Source organism: Otolemur garnettii, unplaced genomic scaffold (assembly GCF_000181295.1).
Source record: "Otolemur garnettii isolate 467f Iridium unplaced genomic scaffold, OtoGar3 scaffold00050, whole genome shotgun sequence".
NCBI lineage: Eukaryota > Metazoa > Chordata > Mammalia > Primates > Galagidae > Otolemur > Otolemur garnettii.
The window spans coordinates 3,740,711-3,765,027 of record NW_003852445.1 but is presented as its reverse complement, the minus strand read 5'-3'; the positions used below and the strand labels follow the sequence as shown (position 1 = coordinate 3,765,027).

Genomic DNA, 24,317 nt, shown 5'->3' with positions numbered 1-24,317 from the left:
TTAATTACATAGACATTTAAGTGGGTCATGTGTAACATTTACAAAGTAGGGAAAATACTTATTTCCCTCTTGTAAAATCTTGAACCACAGGACAGGTGGATGGCTATCTGTCATATACTATTAATTAAATCAGATATCATTCAGATGGCATCTACCTAAAGAAGAGGGAAATTGGAGAACGTCTTGATTTCTCGCACTTTAATGGTCCTCTCTCCAATTTAACTTAAAAAAAAGTCAATAAAACTGCATCCAGAGATGAAACTGATGTGAATTTTTAAAAACAACCCAAGTCTTCATTTATTTTTAAGTTGTCAGGCCCATCTTTAGAGGGCATTTTAGAAAAAGGACTTACACATGCGTAAAGAACATTGTGAAAGTTTAATTTCTCTGGCCTTTGAATTACCCTCTTTTCCAAGCTTACCCAAAATATCCAAGGCAATTAAGTACTAATTACACAATTTCTTTTTTTAAAATAAAGGGCTGATTTTGAGTCAGAGAACGAAACACACTTGAAACTAGTTAACATATACTTAGGAATCATGGGGGCATCAGGGCTACCAAGAAAAGATTTGAGGGTTTTTTGTTTTGGTTAAAAGCTTTGAATTTAAGATATATAGAAAACTTATGCAAAATTCAAGTTCACAACACCAGAAAATGAAAAATAACATCCTGACATGGCTTTTATCTTTGAATTTGTCAAAAGTTTTCTGAAATGCTAAAATACACGTATGATAAAAAGAATCTCTTTCACATCTAGTGCATCTTTACTAAACTGGAGGCCAAAAAGGATACCTATTAATGCAAATGAAAATTACAGCATATGTTTTTTACTCTAGTATCTTATTTTTCTGTTTTTTTTTAGACTTGGAGCTATAACCTTTCTTTTCTATATTTTTATGTTCCCTGGGAGTAAGCTTTATGGCCTTTTCTGCACAATTGAGGAAGGTAGCAAGGTTTCCGTAATAGATGTTGCCTTATTCGAACCACGTGCAAAGGTACACAGAGCAGATATGCATTTAATGGGGAGACTGATAGCACAGATAAATGAAATCTTTAGAGAACCCCAAATTTCATTACAGCCATTAGTTTCAACCTCTTCCCCCTAAGCCTCTTACCAAAGCCACTAATAAGGAATACAAGTGACTGCTCTGACCTTGTCCTTCGCTTATGTCTTTAGGGGACAATATCAGTGAAAAACTGAAGTGCCCTAAAGATGGGAAACAAATGGGAGGTCACGAAGCTGGGGCCGTGTCGCCAGGCTAGGTGGGCTCGTCCCTGCCAACAGTGGCTGTGGGAGAGAGAGGACACGGATGTCAGCCACAAAGAAAGTAAAACTCTTCCATATCTTGCACCAAATCACTCTAAATCCTTTTGGCTGACTGCCACACATGAAGGGGCTAATCAGCATGGTAGACTAGAAAGATACGGGACAGGTATCCTCCGCTGTACCACCCTTTTGCAGAACCAGCTCATCTGTCCCTGAGCCAATCTCAAGGGAGGGAGGCATGTTGGCAGTTCTGAGATCTAAAAAGGACCTCCTACAGAGATAGACAAATGTGTGTGCCCACAGGCACAAGACCAAGAAGTCCAGCCAGCAGTAACAGTAACTGATTTAACCTCTTAATGCCCTTTGGTGATGGGGAGGAAAGCCCTAACCTGTAGCTAATTATCTGCAAGAGAAAGAGGTTTTTTGATTTTGCCGTCCTATATGCCGTCCTGTCCGGCATTGCTACCCACTCTCACAGAGAGTGATTCTGGTGGTCAGTAATGTGACCCATCCCCAGTCAGCTAGGCATAGGGGTAGACACTTGACCCAGACTAGCTGACCAGTGATTTCTTATGGGGCAAAAGAGAATGATCAACTTCTTTTTGGAATTCTAAACTCAGGATTAAACAAACTAGCAACTGCTGGTGACCATCAGTGTTACCTGAATGTGCAGCCAATATAGAAAAGAGCAAAACACACGGAGAGATGGGGAGATACTGGGGGCGTGGTCTGGTCTTCTAGATTCTAGACACGTCAAAAGCAAATTTCTCTTTTTGGACTTTCCAGGTGTGTGTGCACGTGCGTGCATGTGTAAAATCCAGCTTGAATTTCTGCCACTTACAACCAAACCGGTTCCAATAAATGATCAGTGTCACGAAAGCAGATATGATTAGACATGACCAGGGAACCAATCAGATAGTCTCTCACTATGACAATTTCTTCTGTGAAGGGAGAACCAGAGACCCATATTCCCTACGTCCTGCCCTCAATAGCACGTTACTATTACTGCTGTAAAAACTGCCTCTTATTTTTAACCTTCTGATAGATAGGAATTGAATGGCTGATTCCTTACAAAGTACCCAACCCCCTCCGTTCCCGTCAGCCTCCATAATCATGTTTTATTTCTAGTCTCTCAGTCTCTACAGCTGACATCTGCATGTACATACAATTTCAGGATTCTAAATCTCATCTCTCCCACTGCCTGTGCCTCACCTGAAGTCATAATCCCCTGTTTGTCACTTCATAATCACTTCCCTGGCACAGCACTGTTGCTTCAGGTGGGGGATAAAGCAGCAGGAGCAGATGAACTCTTAGAAACAAAGATCCCAATTTCTTATAGCAGGGGACATCCTTCACTAAGCCTATTTGGCTGTATAGATTATAGCCTCCCGGAGTCCCACAGAGTAACACATGAATGTTAGGAAAGCACCCACGTAAATATGCTGGTTTGCCCAAACATTGGGGGGCGGTGAGGCAGGAATAAAGAAGATGCCTCTCAGGTGCACTCAAAATAATTGTTAAGGGTCTACCAACAGGGTAACATTCACAGGAAAGAAAACATCTCCAGAGCCATCCTTATTAAGCCAAACTGAACAAGGATTTGCACCAGGCAGTGGCTGTGGAAGTCGTTAATGAAAGCCCTTCCAGGCTGGAGAAAGGCCAACACACAAGGGTGAACGGTTTAGCTTCAATCTCTCCCATAAGCGCTTTCATATTTCTCCTAACAATGCCAACAGTCTTGTTGTCTTCATACTGCCACTGTTTTCCCTTCTTTTCTTACATTTTATTTTTTGTTCAAAGCTCTCAAAAAACAAAAACCAACGCCAAAAACCAAAACCCAAATCAAAGCAAAGAGAGGCTACACGTGTAACACTGCAGAACATGGTCTAATTAATCACTTGAGAGACACAAGTGAACACATTGCCACATGCTGTTTTGATCATGCCAGAAATGCAGTGGACCCTTAGCAGAGGTAATAGGAGAATCACGATGCTGTGGGTCAACTTCAGGTTGAAGGACAGTTCTCTGTGAAGCCAAGCCTGAGAGTGAGCAGTAGGTTCTCCATATCTTCTGACACTTTAAATGCTGATCAAGAAATGTTAATTTTAAATTAGTTATCCTTGGAAAGAACTACTGACATGTGACAAAACTTATCTTAAATTTTCCCAGATGGCTCCATGTTTGATTCAACTTAAGAAACAAATCTTTTTTTTAAACCTCTAATGGTGTCTACCCACAGCAGATACTTAAAAGGGTGCGTAGCTTAGTGGTTAGAAAGCTAAGCTAATGAGCTAGCTCAAAAAGCCATCCCAGAAGTACACAGTGGTAGGAAGGTCAATTCTATCAGCATTTCCAGAAAAAGTAGCTCATGCTCCTAGCTCTCTGGGAGGCTGAAGTGGGTGGATTGCCTGAGCTCAGGAGTTCAAGACAAGCCTGAGCAACAGCAAGATCCCATTTCTACTAAAAATAGAAAAACTAGCCGGGCATTGTGGCGGGCACCTGTAGTCTCAGCTACTCAAGAGGCTGAGGCAAGAGGATCTCTTGAGTCCCAGAGTTTGAGATTGCTGTGAGCTATGACAATGCCACTGCACTCTACCCCAGGGTGACAAGAGTGAGACTCTGCCTCCAAAAATAATAATAATAATAAAATAAAATAGTAGTTCATCAGATGGCAGCATTTTCTTCATTTATAAAGGGTAGCTATTGAGACTTAGTATAATTCATATCTTTCTTTGAAAGGTTTAATAAATAACAGCCTTAAGCATTTATTTTCATTATCCAGACAATCACGTAACACTTACTAAGTGAAATGCACCAGGAAGGGCACTGCAGTCTCACTGTCTCCCCGGGACAGACATGCAATACTGTGCCTGGCTATGGGCATCCAGGGGACAGAGTGTTTATAATCAATCACATCATCCTAACTAGAGTAGCTCCTGGCATAGAGAGAGAGAGTGCAAAAAAAAGTTAGTTGAAAAGAAAGAATAAATAATAAGTAAAAGAATTACGAGGACTCTCAGACATTGCTGGAAATTATCTGTATTCGTTTTTAGCTTCTCTCCCCACTAGACCATAACCCTACAGAAACAGGGACTCCATCTGACTTGTGTGTAGTGCCTAAAACAGTAACCAACTTGGTAACTTATTTGTGGAATACACGAATAAATAGACGAATGAAAAATAATTTTTAGTTGGAGAAACTGAAGTCATTTATTCAACTTTGACCTGCCTTAATATTATACAACATACACATCTTTGGAAGTACAAGTTAGGTAAGTTTACCAATAGGACAAATCTAAATGAGTACAACCAAATCTTCGATGGCAAAGACTCAATGCCCAGTACATGGCTATGAGTCCAAGAAATTTAGGAAAGCATTTAGGCTTAGAAAAAGGATGATTTCTTTTTATTTTTCCCTTCTTATAGGCAAGAGGGGGCAGATAAGGTACATAAAACTTCAATAATGTCAGAAAAATTGAGAAGGGGGTAAAAATAATTTAGGGAACATCATAATTCTAAAATTAAAAAGAATGAATATGTAAATAATAGGAATTCTTGTCTTTTGAAAGTAGTCCAGATGAGCAGGAGGGAGTGAGAGGAGAGATATTTTATTTCTGCTTATCAGAAAATCAAAATAAACATGTTTGCACTGGCTCTGCCACAGAAGTCAAGATATACAACAACAAGAAAGAATAAGATTAGATTAGTGGTCTGTTTCTATACCAGTGTTCTTTCATTGTTGGCTTTAAAATAATGATCTATCAAAATTTACCTGTCGCAGTATTTTATACCTAAATCATCTTTGTCTGGGTTATAAGGAGAAAGAAAAACTCCATAACACCCATTTGAATTTTCATGTTTTAGCCACAAATAAACATGTGTTAATTCAGTGCTGTATTAAAATACCTAAAATATACAGAATACATTAACTATTTCTTGTTATGCTGATGAGGAAACTCTTTAAAACAGGACCAACATTACATAAGCATCCTATACATTCTTATAACTCATTGAGTTTTAAAGATCAATTAAGTATCATCTTATGTTGCCATAAAATAATTACCTCTGGATCTTATAGAACAAAGGAAGAAGTGGGAAGGGACCCATCAATTTCAATTTTAAGTCCCCTTTCCGTAATTGCAGGCAAGTAGAAATGACTTCTGGACCAGGTTTCTGCACTGCCTTTGTCCTCCATAGTGAATATATCAACATACCCAGTGCACTAAGTGAAGGGTCTGGGACTAAGCTTAGCTCATGACTGTGCTCTTGGCACTTTCCCCCAGCTAGGCTCTGCTAGTCCCAAGAAAGGAAGTGGAGAAAAGCTGGGCCAAGCAAAGAAATGGGGCAGAGGGTCTGATTGTCCATTGATACAGGGTTCCAAGGGAGTAAGGCCAAGTGACTCTGAAAATATGGCTGCTTAAATGATGGCTTAAAACAAAAAAAACAGACTTGGCCTTGCCATACTGGCTAGTATCGGAGTGATCAACGTGATCAGATATTTCATAAGACTATCAGAACTCCATAGTTCTGAAATGACTCACAGTGCATCATGGGTCACTCACTCCAATTGGTTCTGAGCCATTATACATTTTCTTTTTGATGAGATTTTTAAATGGCGTTTTCTTCCCAATTTGCTCTCTTTCCATACAATTCAATTTCCCTGATATGAAAGAATTTGCTGCTTCTACATAACGAAAATTTAATTTAGTAATTTGAGGCCCACTTTGCTGATTTACCAACTTTCTTTAACCCTAAACTAGAGAACATTTATGATCTCTCCTAGCTTCAAATGAAAATAATCTCATAACACATTCAACCCCATTCTCCAGTTTATTAATAAAAATACTGAACACTAAGATTTGGAATAGATCCTTTGCAGGGCTGTGTTAAACATCCCTTCTTTACTTGACGTAATACCATTTATTTCTCTGCATTTAACTCTCCTTGGCCAATTCTTTGTCCATTCTAGGACAAAACTTATGTAATCCAATGTTCTTTGAATTCTTTTTGCCCTAAAAACCATGACGTGCAGACTTCGGTATTGCCATAAAACATCCATGTAATAATAGAATGATTAGTACAGAATCTTTACAAATCACCACATCTAAAATGGAGAAGAGAAACTGATTCACTGTAGAGTGCTTTAAGTTTTCCATGATCAGTGATTACATGTATGTCCTCTGAGGCTAGGAGTCGCTGAAAGAAATAATAACCTATTATACACAAATACATGCATACACGTGGGATTTTTTAAAAAAATCATACTAAGTCTATGATGGCAATTCATGTTTGGCATGAAAATAATAAAGGTTTGATATTTTGCTTTCAAGCAAAAGTATCCCTTGACTCCATACATGAGGCAAACATACCTACCATGAATTCTTCTAGCCGTTCTCTTTAATATATAACAAATTTTATAAGACAATATTTCTTTTATTTGTTTCTTTTTCTCATAAGGCCTAGATTATGGTTAATATCTCATGACACCAAAAGTAATACTGCCACAGATATTAAAGCATTTTTTCAGCCACTTATTCTATAAAATATTAATTGCAAGCCTGTGCATGGGCTGTCTATACAGGGGATTAGGTAACCGAGTTCCTGCTCAGTTCTGAATCAATAAAAGATAACATGCAGAGCATCAATCACCATTCACTCTTCCTTCAGTGCATAATAACTGCAACCTGAAGATTTTAAAAATATATATTTAAGCACTCAAGGAGACGATGTAACACGAGCTAGAGAGGATATGAACAGTACTCACCTAGGAAGGACAGGTTTTTCTCCAGAAGCAACTCTCTCAGCAGGACCTCGTGCTCATAACCAATGGCACTGGAAGTTTTAGTTAAAGAGGGTAACACAGGTAGTAGGATCCCATCATCGGGAAAATGTTAATACTAGGTTTATACTTGGAGATGAAATAGAGAATTGAATCATCAATGCCACTATACTCAACCATTAGCCCACATCTCTGAGGAATGAGATTTCTACACACATTCCCTCGTTTAAAGGACCAAGTAGAACTTTTCAATTTTTATATGTATTTGGCCGTCAAATATTTATAAATGAATGTGTACTTTAACTCCTTTTAAAAAGGAGGGATCACTTTAAGCACACATCAATCTGTGTTAAAAATTCCCAATTCAATTCAGCATACATTTACTAAGTACAGCAAAGAAAACCAAGCAGCCTTTGCCCTAAAAGAACTTCCAATCTTACAGAGGTCTGTAAATCATCTACAAATTCAAACTTGCCACAGAACCGGCAGTTAGCAGGTTTTCGCCTTCACTTCTAGTCTACTGTTGGGGATCTTCTATGACTTGGGAAGCCAAACTAGGGACTTGTTAAGAATATAGGGAAGACTGTTTATTGCAGCTCACTTTACAATCACCAAAATGTGGAAGCAGCCTAAATGCCCACCAACGCAGGAATGGATTAACAAGCTGTGGTATATGTACACCATGGAATACTATTCAGCCATAAAAAGATGGAGACTTTACACTTTTTGGATTAACCTGGATGGAAGTGGAACACATTACTCTTAGTAAAGCATCACAAGAATGGAGAAGCAAGAATCCTATGTTCTCAATTCTGATATGGGGAAAATTGATGACCCAGTACACGGTGGGGCATGGGGGATGGGATATGCAGGAAAAGGGAAAGGGGGGGGGTGGGAGGTCACGGGGTGTGACACACCTCTGGGGGATGGGACACAATTTTAAGAGGGACTTTACCTAACAAATATAATCAGTGTGACCCAGTTCTTTGTACCCTCAATGAACCCCTAACAATTAAAAAAATGCAAAAAAAAAAAAGAAAAAGAAAAAGAATATATGTAATCAGGGAGAAAGACATCCTAGTAGAGAACTTTGGATCTGGGTGTGAGTATAGAGGCTGTTTCAGGAGACTTTTTTCACATCTGTGCATGTGCACACATAATATATATATATATATACACATAAATAAATATACACATGAACATATACATATTTAAGTGCTTACTATGCAGAAGGCACTATGTCAAGTATTTTATGTGTGTTATTTCATTCTCACAATCGTTGTAATCCTTATTTTGTAGATGAGGAAACTGAAGCTTAGGAAGGAATTTACACACGGTCATAACAGTTCACATGCGGCAAAGCAGAGAATGAGAGCAAGATCTCTGTAAAGTCTGTTTATAACGTCCATGTAGCTTCCCAAAAAGCATTACAATTACCCAATGACTGATAATACCTGCCAAATATCACATATGAAGGGGCTTTGTGCTATATATTTTGAGCTTCTAACTTAAGATTCATAACAATCACATCAGCAGATATAATAATTACTCCCATTTTTACAGTTATGAAAACTAAGTTTTGGGAAGGATAACGAACTTGCTGAATGCCCCATGGGTAGTAAACATGAAATCAGGAGTAGGTCTTATAAGTCTGCTCTATTTTCCAAGAGATTGTACATACAGAGTCTTAAAGGAAGTGCTATCCTATTCTGGTACTTTAATTTGGTCAAAAGCACTTGGCGATAATCATTTGAATTTGCTATTTGCATTCTCCATTTCCCTGATAATGTCAACCTGGTTACTGCCCTCCTTGGCTTACCAGAAACTCTGATTCTGATCATGGACTACAAGAGTTCAACTTAAATAAAGCTTATGTATTATTTGTTAAAAATAAATTCCTAAATAATTATCCTGTCCTTTATCTGCATGTAAGGTGAGTACAGTTTAAATCTTACAATTCAAGAGATGTGGCCTTTTATATCCACCAGGCAAACGAGGCCCTGTCATCATTACTGCCCTTTCCTCCTAATGCTGGCCCCCCCATCCCAAAGCACATGGCTGCGCTTTTAAAATTTCTAATTAGAAACAAAATAAACGAAACAAGTTTTTAAATCACAAAATTTCACCCATGTTCAGAGTCCATTGAAGCCCTGTGATGAATAACTCTCAATGGCGTCTCATTACCAGGGACATCCCACATTTTAGAACTAAATTATTTACTTCTACTCCACATAAATGTGCTCTCATTTTTATTGTTGTAAATTATTTACATCTAAAATGTTGAATCATGAAACTGAGGTTACTGATGGTACAGAAATGAAACCCACAGCATTTGAAGCTTCCTGCGTCCTTATCTCTCCTTGCTTCGTAGTTTATGACTTTGTCTAATAGCTGTGTCCTGCAGTCACACTTTGGAAAGTTGAGGTGGCTGTTTTCTCTTTTTTTTTTTTTTTTTGGTGAGTAGGAAAGCTGTGGGTAGACATGGCTGTGTAGGAAAAAAAAAATTGGTAGGGACCAAAGGAAAAAGAAACCACAATGGCAGTGTCTACACCCTCGGCTAACTATGCTTTTTGTGATGTCTTACTAGTAAATGACCAATTTCTTTCCACTTCCACAAATGTCTCCATGTCACATTTTCATAATGGAGTAAAAAGATTGCACACCTGTTCTATTTACCAAATGTGTGCATCCTTTCTCACAAAATGATGCTATTTCCTGAGAGGAAGCAATATAAATATTACCAAATTATCAGAACAATACACAAAAAGCATTTTCACTCACACAAAAGCCAATAATTTTTATTTAGTGTGAAATGAAATAATTCCTGTTGATGAGTCTAGCAAACGCCTATCCAGGCATATTTACATGATATGGAACTGTTACTGCCTTCCATGCAAAGGTACAACCAGCAGCTCCATCAACTTCCCAGCCTGTTTTCTTTCACGGGGTAAAAGCAACCAATAATTTGAAGTTTGGGAAAGATAGACATCTTGAGTATGTTTGATATAACATTTATAAAACGCAAGGTCTAGAGAATAAAGCTTATAAAAACAATACTGTCCCTGGAAATAGACATAATGGAATTGCAAAAATTAGAATGGAGTTGGTGAATATAATTTATAGACAAGCATCCTTATCTTTATCAACTGAAATCATGGACTACATTAAACTCTATGGGCAGTAACACAGCCAAAAAAGCAAAGTGAATGATGGCAAAAATGTAAAGAAAATACACCAAACAGAATTTATAATGCGCCATATGCAGAAACACTCTTAGACTTTGTCCATAATGATACCTATTATTGATGTATGGCAGTGACCACGGGCAAAACTTGTAAATAACCTCACAAACCATTTTCTTTGCCAGCAATGCTGCAATCTGGTTTCCCGTAAGCGTCTCAACTATTACTGAAAAATAGCCTCCTGGCATTTACAAAGCAGTTGACGTCATACTTTAGCCCGTGCATATATAATTAGATAGTTATATTTAAAATCGATATGCAATCCTTCAACAGACATTATGCTTTTAAAACCTTACCTTTAAATTGATTTTTAACTATTTTATGTGCTTTAAAATTAACACGTAATTCAGCCCAGATACCCTAAAACGGTGTGAGATGTTATACGAATGTGCTAAACTTTATCAGTGCAGCAACATGAGGTTGGCGCGCCTATGACTTCGAACACGATCATTAATTTTATACTGAAAAGAGAAGGGTGGTTTCATTTTAGTTTAATAAAAAGGCAAGCTACTGACAATGCTGTGTTTTTATAAACTGGAGGCATAAACTCGGACAATAAACATACCCGGCTGTATCTTAGGTATTGAATATTCTTTAAAGAGGGCTCTGTTAAAAGATAATTTATCAAAGGTTAACTTTATGAGAGAGTATTTTCTTATCATAAACATTATTGCCTCTAAGCCTCTGTGAGACAAGGTGGCAGGTAAGCACATACACCTACGTGTTTGACTAGCAAGTTTCCAGAAAAAAATCCCTCCAGATTAGTAACCACTGAGTCATAGCCCAGTCACCGTGCCATCCAGGCTAGCAAAACCTCCACGAGGAAGGGCCTGCTTATATTATTAAGAGCCATGGGACTCATGGACTCAGAAAATATTTTGATGCAAAAAATCACTATTTACCATTTAAATAGCATTTTTAGTAAAGGACTACCAAAACTCTCACTGTGTCCACATAACTACTGAATGTATTGATTGATACTGTCCTATCATTCGGACGAGGTTGTAGTCCTGCTTAAGTACTTACTGTCCATCCAATCCTGTTCTGAGACGGAAACATTAACTCTTTAGTTATCTCAAGGCCTTTAATGAAAAATAACTGGACATCTGTTTTCAGAGCCTTAAGCTCCGTCCAGAGGAAAAATATTCAGCTTCGTTTCTCTAAAAATGTGTATTAGGAATCCAAAGGACAGCTTGGATTGTAATCAACTTTGGGGCAGTAAGAATCTACTGCCCTTTAAAATGGGATAGTCTCCGGCAGTATTTTAATCACATCATCCTTTAGCTCTAGGCTCAAAATTTATTCTAGTAAATTCAATTGAATTTGGCTCATTTTAAATGGTAATTTGTTATATTTCTACAAATGTTCACGGGGAATGTTGGCTACATTGCAAGACACTGTGTTACCTGCCTAATGACTCTGTACCTTTAAGCTCCTTGAAAATCAAGCAGTTTGAAGTGAGCCCATGAAATGTGCAGCTGCTGAACTGACAGCTTCCTGCGGTCTATCTGATTTTTCTTAAGCTATAGAAGAGAGTGGTCTGTAGTGACCCTCCAGTTGATTGAATGTAAAACAGAAGAGTATGAAATGTGTTTTGTGAAGCAGAACTTTATGTCAGGTTAAAGCTAGACACAACTCCACTGCGTCTAAGCTCGTCAATTGTGCACCTAAAATTTTATGGGAAAGGATACTGCTTGATGCAGTCCACCAGTGGTCCATAACAGCAGTCATTCACAACACACTGCGGACGAGAGAAAGGGGGTGGGGGGGGTGGTTACAAAAACTATTACAGTAAACAGTATCCTAAAAGCAGTAATTACTTTCCTCCCCCACCCCCACCCCCCCAAAAAGAAAGCTATCAAAGGACTGTTCAGATTTAATCATAGAAAACAAAAATTGCATGCTTTTTATTCACTATAAAAGCAAGCTATTAAAAAGTGAAATGCTCTTCTCGAAAATATTGCATTGCCATTTATGGTGCACCCTGACCTCAGTGATAGTTTATGATGACAGTAATTAAATGAGGTTTAAAATCCTTTACTCTGGTAGGCAGATAACAGCATTGCCACTGAAAATAGACAGCTGTGATTAATACCTGATAGACCTGATTTGCTAGAACTCCATCTGGAATCTGAGAAGGGTCCCGTAGCATACTATTTATAACAGACTTGGAGGCTGGAGAAGAGAGGAGATGAACTGTTAGCAGACAGTCAACATACTTTTAACGCAACATGAGAAGTGACATGTACCCACATACACACAAAACATGAAAATGAAAATAGTACCGATACTAATCACTTTTTCCTTTTTTTTTTTAATCTAAGGGAAGCTTTTAATTAGACCATTTTGCCAAGTTTATAAACCACACTGCCAGATTTGATGATGACCTAATTTTTCCAAGGTAAATTAACAAGTACAGACCTACAACATATGTCTCTCTTCAGAAAAGTTAGCTTGGAAAAGCCCACTTGGAAACACACACACCCCCAAAACAATCAAAATAGAAAATATTTACCTTTTGCAGGTAGCTATTTTATAACTGAGCATATGTACAGGGAGAGCTTAGTGAAGAGAGGTCAGATTCCAAGACTTCAATAATGTCAATAAAATGACTCTCAGCCAAGAAAGCAACTCTGAATTCTGGGTCTTTGCAAAATAATTCTCAACTGCCATAAAATGTTACGTCCATGTCACAGGCGAAAAACGTAGGGAAAACGGACAATTAAGAGAATCTTTTTTTAGATTTTGTATTTTTTGAGACAGAGTCTCACTTTGTCATCCTCTGTAAAGTGATATATCACAGCTCACAGCAACCTCAAGCGCAAGTGATCCTCAGCCTTCCAAATAGCTGGGACTAGAGGCACCTGCTACAACACCTGGCTATTTTTTAGAGATAAGGTCTTGCTCTTGCCCAGGCAGGTCTCTAGTCTTGAACTTTGGAGCTCAGACGATCCGCCCGCCTGGCCCCAGGCTGCTTGGATTACAGGCATGAGCCACTATGCCTGGCCTAGTTGAGAGAATCTTAAAGAAAGGAAATATATACGGAGAGAGACACACATAGAAATTTTCCATCCCAAATACACCTTATCCACTTACAAGCTGGACCCCAGGGAACTACTATAGCTTCAAGGGGGCATCAATGAAGGATTTTGTTTCATGTTGTCTTGAAAAGCAAAGAGGGCGTCCTGACATAGCACTGCTGAGGCACGGGCAGCCAAGACAGCCAGAATCCCTGTTAAGGTGCGAGGAAGGCAGGCTCATAGACTGAAGGTAAGTCAAGGGTTGGCTAGGAATCAATTTTGTCAGTTTTTTTTATTATTTCAGATTGATATGAGGGTACAAATGTTTAAGTTACATTGTTTTCATTTCCAAGGTAAAGTTCAATTTGTATCTGTGCCCTTCACACAGGGGGGTGGGGGTGGAGGTAGGGGGGTGGTGCTGTATACCCTCACATTGTGCACAGCAGGGGAGAACTGGTCAATCCTCCTCCCTCCTTCCTTCCACTCCTCCCTCCCCCTCACTTGCATAGACTTGTGTTTTTCTTTCCTGTGGGTACGTAGTTGTTTATATTTTGGTTTCATATTAGTATTGAGTACACTGGATACTTGCTTCAATTTTCTCAAGTCCTCCAGTGGAATCATTTCCAAATACCGTACTTAGCAAAATGGCTTAAGGGCTTGTGCACACAAGCACAGATTAAATGCATCACGGATAATTTACCTAGTGAGCAGAATGAACACAGACCTTAGCTATACATCGGTCAAGTTCTGAGATGATTTTTGGTCTAACTCTTTTGGGTATTTTTAGATTACGTTCTTCATACAAGTTCAGTATCATAAGAACAACAACAGATATGATACATGCTATGTAAAGAAATAAAAAAATTATATGTCATTCACTTAAGCAAGGTATCAAGTCCACAAAGAAAAAATGAAGAACAATTATTTTAATTACACCTAGTCTAGGCCACAGAACTGCAGGCTTATAGCAACACCGATGAACTTGACAGCCATTTTTAAATGTGTCTGCACTGCATGTGGAGGACACACAAATACCAAGAAGAGATTGCTCCAGCTGGCCTATCCAGTTCTATCTCTATGGCTCCCTCTAAAACTTGGGCAAGCTATATAGTCTCCCAAGGTCAATGTCTTCATCTGTAGAAAGTGATAGTATTATTTGAGCTAACTATCTTAAAGGGTCCTTGTGTGAGTCTCTAGAGAAAAGAGCTACAAGAACATTTTGTTAAGTCTAAGTAATAGTAAGAATTAAATCAGGCTTAGACACTTACTTTATATCATCCTAGGCTGACAATTATTTCTGAAAGAAACCACCATTGATAAATGGTACAAATATTGGGAATAGAAAGCTGAAAATCATTATCTTATTTTAAAAGAAAAACAAACAGATGATAATGTGCCCAGTCAATTCACCTAATTCCAAGGCCTGGCCAGTTGGAGGAGACCAAAGCAGTTGTTCACACATTCGATCACCTTCTCTGGTCTGCCACTCAAGTCACCAGTCGGTAATGGCAGACAAATCCTTTTCTGTTGCCCATAATGCTAGCAGAGTCTCAAGAAAATGGGAGTACTTTGTGTGTACCTGGTCAATGCTAAGATGTTACACTGCTAACTCTTATACCCAGGTGAGGAAAGAATAATTACTACGTAAATGGCCAAAGCTGCAGTGTGACCAAAACTGCTATCCTTTGAAAAATTATTGACCTCATACCAAACTATATACAAACTCATTGTTAAAATCACAAAACAAAGGCTCTTTTTAAAAAAGAAAAGGGAAAATGCTCTGAGACATAAATGGATCATTTATTTTGAGGGAATAAAGGGAAATATGTACGTACTGAAAGAAAACAACTTATGACATAATTTTCCTCATCATATAAATTTTAGAACAGTGTTCGTATCAGGATTAAGAGTCATAGCCAGTAAACTTTTTTAAGAAAATAGTTTGAACATGTTGAATAGAACATGATTCAAATCAAAGGAAACTTGTCAAAGGAAGTCAGTTGTTTTACAATAAATTACAGATGGAATAGTATAAATAAAAACCATACATTGAGTCTACATTTGTTTTAAACCCAACAAATGCCTTTCTTGCAATCTAACATATTTTAGAGTGGGAGAGAAAGTTTTCACGGGAAGTCACAGCCTCTGACGCTGATCCAGGATGTGCCCACGATCCAAATGGGGCTCTTTCCACTCTGGCTTCATAAAAGTATGTTGGTGCCACATCAAGTCTACTTTTATATACATATTCTGAAGTGTAAGGACTGCCATCTTAAAGGGACGGACAGTGGCATTAACCAGATAAGTAAAGGTGAACAGACAACTTTGGGATAAAGGTAAGCGGACCCACGGAAGCCTGTGCCCTGTGACTTTTACGGAAGCTGCTCCTAGGCCAGTTCGGCCCGTGTGCATCCAGCTTTGGTGATCACACGGGCAGGAGTCCTGTTCTTCCCAACCTTGCCCGGACATGTTCATTCTGTTGATTTCAGGGTTTACTCCTGCCGCTGCTTCAGCTGAAGGGTTTCAATGTCTACCAACCATGTATAGAGCAAGAGTGCATAAGTCACTTGGAGCTAGATTCACAAGCATAGGAGAGATCTGGCATCAGATAAAGCAGGCTGCAGAAAACACTGCCCAGATGAAGGCATGGTGCTTACGGTTATGATCATTTCATTGTGAAATATTTCTGTGGGCCCAATACAATAAATATCCATGCGCCAACCACCCTGATATAACTTCAAAATCGGAAATACATTTACCTCATATACTCTAATATTAATCTGTACAACCTTTCTGTTTTATACATCAGACTTGCTAGAGATTGGTTTTACCAGTATTTTCAAGAAGCCAAATTGGGCTTTGTGGATCATCTACAACCCACCCTCTCTTTTAGTTTCATTTAATTTATCCTTTTTCATCATTATTTCCTGCTTTCTACTTTTAGTTTGCTATGTTATTCTTTTTACTAACTTTGTAAAATTCACTCTGGATCTTTCCTTGAAAATATACTGTTCAAGGCTGTAATTTTCTCTCTAAATTCTGCTTTAGGTACATGCCACAGTTTTACTGACCCTTATGTATAAATATTTGGTAGTTTCCATTAGTATTTCATCTTTGATCTATAAATCACTTTTGCTTTTTCTAACTTGTGATGCTTATGTTAATATGGCTTGTTTATTTTACTTTCTTTGTGTTTTCTACATGTGATCAATTTTTGTAAATGTTTTATCTGTCTTTAAAAAATTGAAGTTCTGGGTGGCGACTGTGGCTCATCAAGAGTAGGACGCTAGCCCCATATACCGGAGGTGGTGTGCTCAAACTGGGCCCCAGCCAAACAAACAAAAAAAAAACCTGCAAAAAAAAAGAAGTTCCTGTCTTTGGGGTACAAAATTCAAAATTCAGGTATGTATAGAAGGTAAAGTTTTGTTTTTGTTTTTGTTTTGTTTTTTTTTGAGACAAAGTATTACTCTGTTGTCCAGGCTAGAGTACCACGGTGTCAGCCAGGCTTATTAGCAGCCTCAAATTCCTGAGTTCATGCAATCCTCCTTTCTCAGCCTCCTGAGTAACTGGGACTATAGGCGCCCATCATAATGCTTAGCTAATTTTTTCCATTTTTAGTAAAAACGGGTGTCTCTCTCTTGCTCAGGCTGGTCTTGAACTCCTGAGCTCAAGGGATCCTCCCACTTCTGCCTCCCAGAGTGCTACTGTACCCAGCCAGATTTTTAATTGCATTATCCAAATCTTCTATATCCTTGTTACCTTTTCCTAAACTAGATATGAAGTAATCTAAAAGATTACTAGGGAGGATGGAAAAAAAAAACCCTTAGATATGAAGAAATCGTCTACTACTACTGTGGAGTTATCAGTTTCTCCTAGTAACTTAGCCAATGCTCTTTCTATATTTGGAGGGTACAGTCTTATTATATATACAGAGCTCCTGGTAACTATATTTTTTGGCAGTAAGTCATGACTTTATTTCTAAAAAATTTCACATTAAATCTAACGTTATCTAGTGATAGCACTGCTGTGCCATTTTTTTTTTTTTTCGGTAAACTCTGCCTCACATACCTGGTGTTCCATTTCTTGACTCTGAACAGTACTGTGTCATGTCTCAAGGGTGACTCATGTCTTAGGGATTTACTGGGGTTTTCTAAAGTCAAGTTTGAAAATCTCTGTTTCTTAAAAAATGAGTTTGATCCATTTATATTCATTACAACCAACCCGTTTGAACTTATTTTATCCCCTATTTTACATGTGCTGCTAACCATTCTCTTTCCTTCTCTTCCTACTTTTCGTCCACCTTCCAGTCCATCAAGTTTTCTTTCTTCTGTCTTTCCCCCTTTCTACATTCTACATCTATTTCCTATTAAGGAACTGAATCAGTATCTAATCTTCATCAGTATCTCCATCATTCTACATTAAGGAATTTATAAGAAATGCATTCACGCCAATCAAGAAGCCCTCCTCCCTATCAGTCTCCACATTGTCATGTCTATTCTTTCCGTAAACACAATTTCCCAACTAGGCTCCAGGTGGTTAATGGTATGTGCCAACTTGACTGGGCCAAAAGGTACCCAAATATTTGATCAGTTCTTATTCTGGGTGTATCTGTGAGGGTGTTTCTGAATGACATTAACATTTGAATGGGTAGACTGAGTAAAGCAGATTGTCCTCCAATGTGGAAATACAGGAAAAGACTGAGTGAGAGAGAATTTGTTCTGTCTCTGAGTTGAGACATCTGTTTTGTTGTTGTTTTTTCCTGCCTTTGAACTGTAACTGAAACATTGTTTCTTCTTGGGTCTCAAGCCTTCTGGCTTTCAAACTAGAACTATAATCGCTGGCTCTTCTGGTTGTCTGGCCTTCAGATAGGGACTAGAGTTTCACCATCAGCTTTCCTGAGTCTCCAGCTCGCTAAATGCAAATCTTAAGACCTCAGCCTCTACGATTACATGAGCCAATTCCTTGTAATAAATGTCTTTACACACACACACATACATTCTTATTGGTTCTATTTCTCTGGAGGATTCTAATAGTTGCTTTCTATTTTTTATTAAAGAAAACTCTATGCTTAATTTATTAACATTTTCCCAAATTCTTTTTTTTTGGCATCATTCTTGAATCTTATTCTCAGTTTTTAGGTTCAATATCCTTGTTTCTGAAACATCCCATTTACTACTTCTTTCAGCTACAATCACTGAGAGTAAAATCTCTTGGTCTTGCCTTGTCTGAAAATATCTGTACTTGGTTCCCACTCTTGGAAGATAATATAAGCTGAGTATAAAGGTTATAAGGGGCGGTGCCTGTGGCTCAAAGGAGTAGGGCGTGGGCCCCACATACTGGAGGTGGCAGGTTCAAACCCAGCCCTGGCCAAAAACTGCAAAAAAATAAAAAAAAAAATAAAAAATTATAGGCTAAGGGTCATTTTAATTCAACTCCTTGAAGATATGATTTTACTGTCTCTTGGTATCTAGTCTTATTGACAAGAACTTTTAATTTTAATCAAACAATAATCCCCATACATGTAATGTCTTTTATCTCTAGTTAATTTTGAGAATTTTCTTTAACATTCAATGGTTTTATCACTGGGTGCCTAGGTATGGCTATTTTTATTTAACTGGGTTGGGATTGGCTATATTTCATAAACCTAAGAATATATGCATTTACCCATTTTGAAAACTTTTGAATCATATGGTGCTGACTTCCACGCTCCTCTGAAACTCTGACCTCAGCCACGTGTTAGAGGACATTATTCCAGCCTCTGTATTGCCCATAGAGTGTTTATACTTCTCCTCTCTTCATCTTTGTTTTATATTAAAGGTGCTTCCCTCAGACTCACCCCAGAATTCCCTGATTTTTATGTTAGTAATTCTTCTAATCTAATTTCTTCTAATCCTTTTGTCTAATAATTTACTCATAATGGGCTTTTCAATGACTATTATTTTATTTCTAAATTTTACTCTTTTTCAAATCTTTTTGCTCTTTTTTTAAATGTGAGTCTGTTTACTTATCTAGTCATAATCTTCATTCTTGTTTATTCAATCAGTTTATATACAAGGTGACAATTAAGTTCTGGAACTCGTCCTAGAAAAATTGCTACATACTTCACTGCTGAATATCACTACAGTCAACTTCATAGTACTCCCCTTGGCCTTCTGGGGACTGTAGTGATATTTAGCAATGAGGTAAGTAGCACTTTTTCTATGATGAGTTCATGAACTTAATTGTCCGATTTCAAGTGTACATATATTCAATTTTCAGAATTTTGTTTTTATATTTTGTCTTATACACTTAATTCAAACTGTCTTCATTCCCTCATCTCCAGTCCACAGTATGCTATTTCTCTCTCTTTTTCTCTCTCTCTTGCTATCTTCCTCATGATAGTAGGTTTCCTCTCTTGACTTATGAATTTTTACTGGAAGCTTATTTTCAGCATGCTGTTTGGCCTGAACTGGGGAAGTAACCATGACAGTACAGTTTCATGTTTACTTTTGCAAAGACCAATTTCATTGTTGAATTCTTAGTTTGGCCTTTCTGCAGTGAACATGAGTGTAAATTGGAACCCATGCTCACAAATAGTGCTCACCTGTTTCCACTTTCTCCCTTTTCACAGCCCAAAGCCATACGCAGCTTCCTGGCCATTTTCCTAGTCCTTCTCTCTGGGTTATAAATGGAAGCTCAACTCCAGATCCTGGTTGCATCTCTGGGGAGTTCAAAACCCAAGCCCAGTTCCCCCCTCATCTGTATCTGAAGCCAATAATTTAGCTCTCTGGATATTTGTCCTCTCTCCACCTCTGACACCCAAAGATTTTATTTCTTTTGTTCATACTTGGTTATGCATTTTAAAAGGTTTGTTATCTATCATTTCTATTTCTTTGTCATAAAAAGATGGCCCATCACCAAAAGTCCATTCCGCTATGTGGAAGAAATTTTCAAAGATCCTTTAGTAAGAAATTAAGGAAAAACACTTATTTCTCTTTTTGTTTGTTTGTTAACTTTTTGGAGGCAGGCTTATAAAAATATATAAGAAAAAGATCCTTCCAAGAAGTCAGAGTCCCAAACAGCAGAAAGAAGTGTGGTGATGGGGACAGGAACAGGGTGGAGAGTGGCCACCACCTAAACCACCTCTGAAGACCTCGCTACTCCCTGGCCCCTGGGAGGCCAGTGGAAAAGAAGGAAGGTCACGGGTGACTACAAAATAAATTGTTTCACTGATTTCTGCAAAGGCTGCCATCACATCTCATGCCAAAGCACTGTACTAATCAGCAAGCTGGGAAAAAAAGACAACTGGTTTCCATAGGTTTGAGAATAGGTAATATAACCTTTCCTTTTCTGGGAGAGGCACTTTAAACAATTTCTCAACCTGCTCATTATTTGGCAATCTGCAGAAGGCTTGGTGGAGATAATTTGCTCTTCATGTGGCCTTGACTGGGGTGGTTCATCTGGGTGCTGAAGGACTCACTTTCACACGTCTGGCACAGCCGTAGCTGGGGGTGAGAGCTCTGGCTTCTCACCATGTGGTAAGACTTGTCTAAGAACTGTTTGGATTTCTTCTTGAAATGGTGGAAGGGTTCTGAGTGCAAGCATCTGCAGAGAAGCAGGCAGAAGCTGAAAGCTTCCTATGACCTAGCCTTGACAGTCACATAATGAGACCACTATTTTTATTTGTTTATTTATTTACTGATCTTCCTCAAAAGAAGAAAACTATGACTTCTTTAGAAACAGGTGGACTGAGAGACATGCAGTATAACACTTTCAAACAGAGAGCCAGTGTGGAAAAGCGTTACAAGCAGAGGCTGGAATCAGACAGACTTGGTCTGAGGTGTGGTTCTTCGACTTACTAGTCTAGTTATTTCAACAAGTCAGTGGTGGCAACTGTCTTTGTCAGTTAAAGAGAGTAACATCGGTGCTTACCTTGCAGTGCCGTGAGAAGACAAAATAAAGGACTGAAAGATTTATGCTGTCTGAGACTTGTGCTGGGACCGTCGTTACTGATGTTGGATGATGGTGGGAACTGCCTTCTGCCTGGCAACACTATAGTACCAAGAAGCATAGCCTGACTTTCAATTGTACAAAGGATAAAAAAAAACTGAGTTTTCATAAGATGTATTTGAGATAGCCAAAAGTGAGTTTGTGCCACAGGCAAAATGAGGCAATGCCAGATTGATTCTCTCATCTCGCACCACGTCCCCCTCCACCCCCATACCCATAGACGCATCCCTTTGTGGCACTCGGTACACAGTCCACTACCAAAACTGTTCTCAGATGAGAACTTGGTAGAGGTCCTTCCTACTTGTGCATGTATTGAAGGTTTGTGATCTAAGTTTTGTCTATCATCATACAACAGAAGGATTTCCCCTCCTAGCTAGGAGCATTTCAAGCATCAGCAATCAAGCAAGTGGGAAGTTTCCAAGAAACACTGACACTATCCTCATATCTATCACTCTTGCTTTCTTTAGGGTAAGGTCAGATAAGTAGCCAGCTACTGCTAGAAGGAATCGAGGTGACTAAGCAGGTGAATTATCTGTGCTCTCAACACCACTGAAAGTCCAGGCCACTGCAAAGAATTTTTTTTATGAGGTTATACTTAAACTAAAACAAAAACAACAGCATATATCAGTGTTTTTCAACCTTTTTAGCTCAATGCACTTGGGTCTATAGCTAAACTTCTGTGGCACACTTAAATTATGCTGACCCAAAAAAAGAGAAAAAAAAAAAGAATATACTAACTGTGCTTTGAACTTCTTTCAAAGATAATTTAATGAATAGTCTTTAAAAATGTTCATGGCGCAGCTAAGATCCTCTTGCTGTGGCACACTGGTTGAAAATCATTAGCATAGGGCTGGGAGTGGTGGCTCACACCTGTAATCTTAGCACTCTGGGAAGCCAAGGCAGGTGGATTGCCTGAGCTCGCAGGTTCGAGACCAGCCTGAGCCAGAGAGAGAGACCTCGTCTCCAAAAACAGTCGGGCATTGTGGTGAGTGCCTACAGTCCCAGCTACTTGGGAGGCTGAGGCAAGGAGGCTGAGGCAAGGAATCACGTGAGCCCAAGAGTTTGAGGTTGCTGTGAGCTATGATGCCACAGCACTCTACCAAGGGCGACAAAGCGAGATTCTGTCTCGAAAAAAGAAAAGAAAATCACCGACATATATAGTTGAGATTCCTAATCTAAGGTCCCAAATAGGTTTAACCAAGATAGATGAACCAGCATGAGCTGGCTGTGTACTGTGTGGCAGCAGCTCAGAGAAAACAAAGAGTCTGTGGAGGAAGGACAGACACAGGGATAAAGACAGGATGGCTCCCTGGAAGGAAAACTCGTGTGCAGTCAGAACTGTGCAGTCAGAACTGTGCAGTCAGAACTGTGCAGTCAGAACCTAGTTTTCCCCAGGACCCTGCACTGAAGAAAAACATCCCTGCCCTTGAACAGCCGGTTGGACATGGCAGCCCCTGTTGTGATACTCCACGGTACACAAGCAGTTGGAACCATTCTTCAGGAATTCCAGGTACTAGCCCACCCCCTCTCATGCTATGTAAAAGTGAAATCTACAGCAGTTTGATCCCATTTGACAACCTGAGGAAGAAATACCATTTAACATTAGGGGATCCTATAGGGACTAACTTAATTCTGCTCTCTAACTAGCACAGAATCATTTAAGAAATAACTTACAGTCATCAAATATAAAGTATTATGTAAGGACAAGAGGACGATGTTTCCGAAACACGCATATTCACGTGATCAGAACCTTGTTCCAGACAACGTGTCTTATAGCTGCCAAACATCATCAACCCTCATCTAACAAGTGTGCACTCAACAAATATTTATTATTTGGCTAATGGCTAATGCAATGAACACCTTCATTTCTTTCCCTCGCCCCATATTCTCCAAATCTGGAATGTTTTCTGGCATCTTTCCTTTGGCCAAAACTTCAAAGCCCCGTTCAGTTCTTATCTCCTCCACTAAACCCTTCTCTTATTTTTCTAACCCATTTGCCTTCCTCTTCCTTAGCGGTTCTCAACCTGTGGGTCATGACCCCCTTTGGGGGTTGAATGACCCTTACACAGGGGTCACCTAAGACCATCCTACATATCAGATATTTACATTACGATTGATAACAGTAGCAAAATTACTAAAGTAGCAACGAAAATAAGTTTGCAGTTGGGGGTCACCACAACATGAGGAACTGTATTAAAAGGTTGGAGCCGCTGCTGTACCTCATATTATGGAATGGAGAGAACTAATATCGTCTACAATCATTTGGCACTTCCTTAAATACTACTTTATCATCAGATGATAAGAGGCTCATCAGGATGCTAAACTTTTAAACTATGCCACATTAAAAGAAAAAGTCTAGGGCGGTGCCTGTGGCTCAAAGGGGTAGGGCGCAGGCCCCATATGTCAGAGGTGGCAGGTTCAAACCCAGCCCCAGCCAAAAACTGCAAAAAAAAAAGTTTAAAGGGAAAAGGAATGTTTAATACAGTTTGGGGGGGGGTGTTATATTATACGTCCTCAATATTATCTTTAAATAGTTGGTGGTTTTCACACAGAGGAAGATTTAGGCTCATGATGTGGTTACTCCCAATAAGAAAGAAATCTCGCAAGTCAATTATGGGTTGTGAAGTTACAAGGTTTTAGATTTCAAGCTCACCTTTGTGTGGCCCTCTGTTTGGTCCACACGGATGTTTCATAATCTTTTGTCCATATGGCCCACCTCAGGAGACTTTTTCTTAATTGATCCCCCCATGATATTTGAATGCCTCAGATGTGATGTGCATTCATCTGCGAAGGCAGTATCACCCTCTTTGAGGACGTGTGGGTCACATGAAGGATTAAGAAACTGAGTCGGGGTATTTGGCAAGCTGCTTAAAAGGAGCGTGTTTCTTTGTTATTACTCCAAAGGTGCCCTGCACAAGCTAGCTTCTCAATAAACTGCTAAATGAAGAGATTAGTGAAGAAATCGTCAAATGAGAGAGAAGACGACTCAAAACCCAGGCTCTCCCTGTGTTTCCTGCTAT

General features: G+C 38.9%; 1 protein-coding gene across 2 annotated transcripts in view; it reads right to left on the bottom strand.

The window, feature by feature from the left end:
- Window positions 1–24,317, bottom strand: part of CUNH15orf41 (chromosome unknown C15orf41 homolog) — a 206,385-nt gene that overhangs the window by 100,646 nt on the left and 81,422 nt on the right. For both annotated transcript variants that reach the window (XM_003791690.3, XM_023514287.1), the window contains exons 6-8: window positions 12,384–12,463; window positions 11,980–12,029; window positions 7,032–7,099 (exon numbers count right to left, since the gene is read on the bottom strand). In XM_003791690.3, the coding sequence (XP_003791738.1) occupies window positions 7,032–7,099; window positions 11,980–12,029; window positions 12,384–12,463 (198 nt within the window). The remainder of the gene's footprint in view (window positions 1–7,031; window positions 7,100–11,979; window positions 12,030–12,383; window positions 12,464–24,317) is intronic.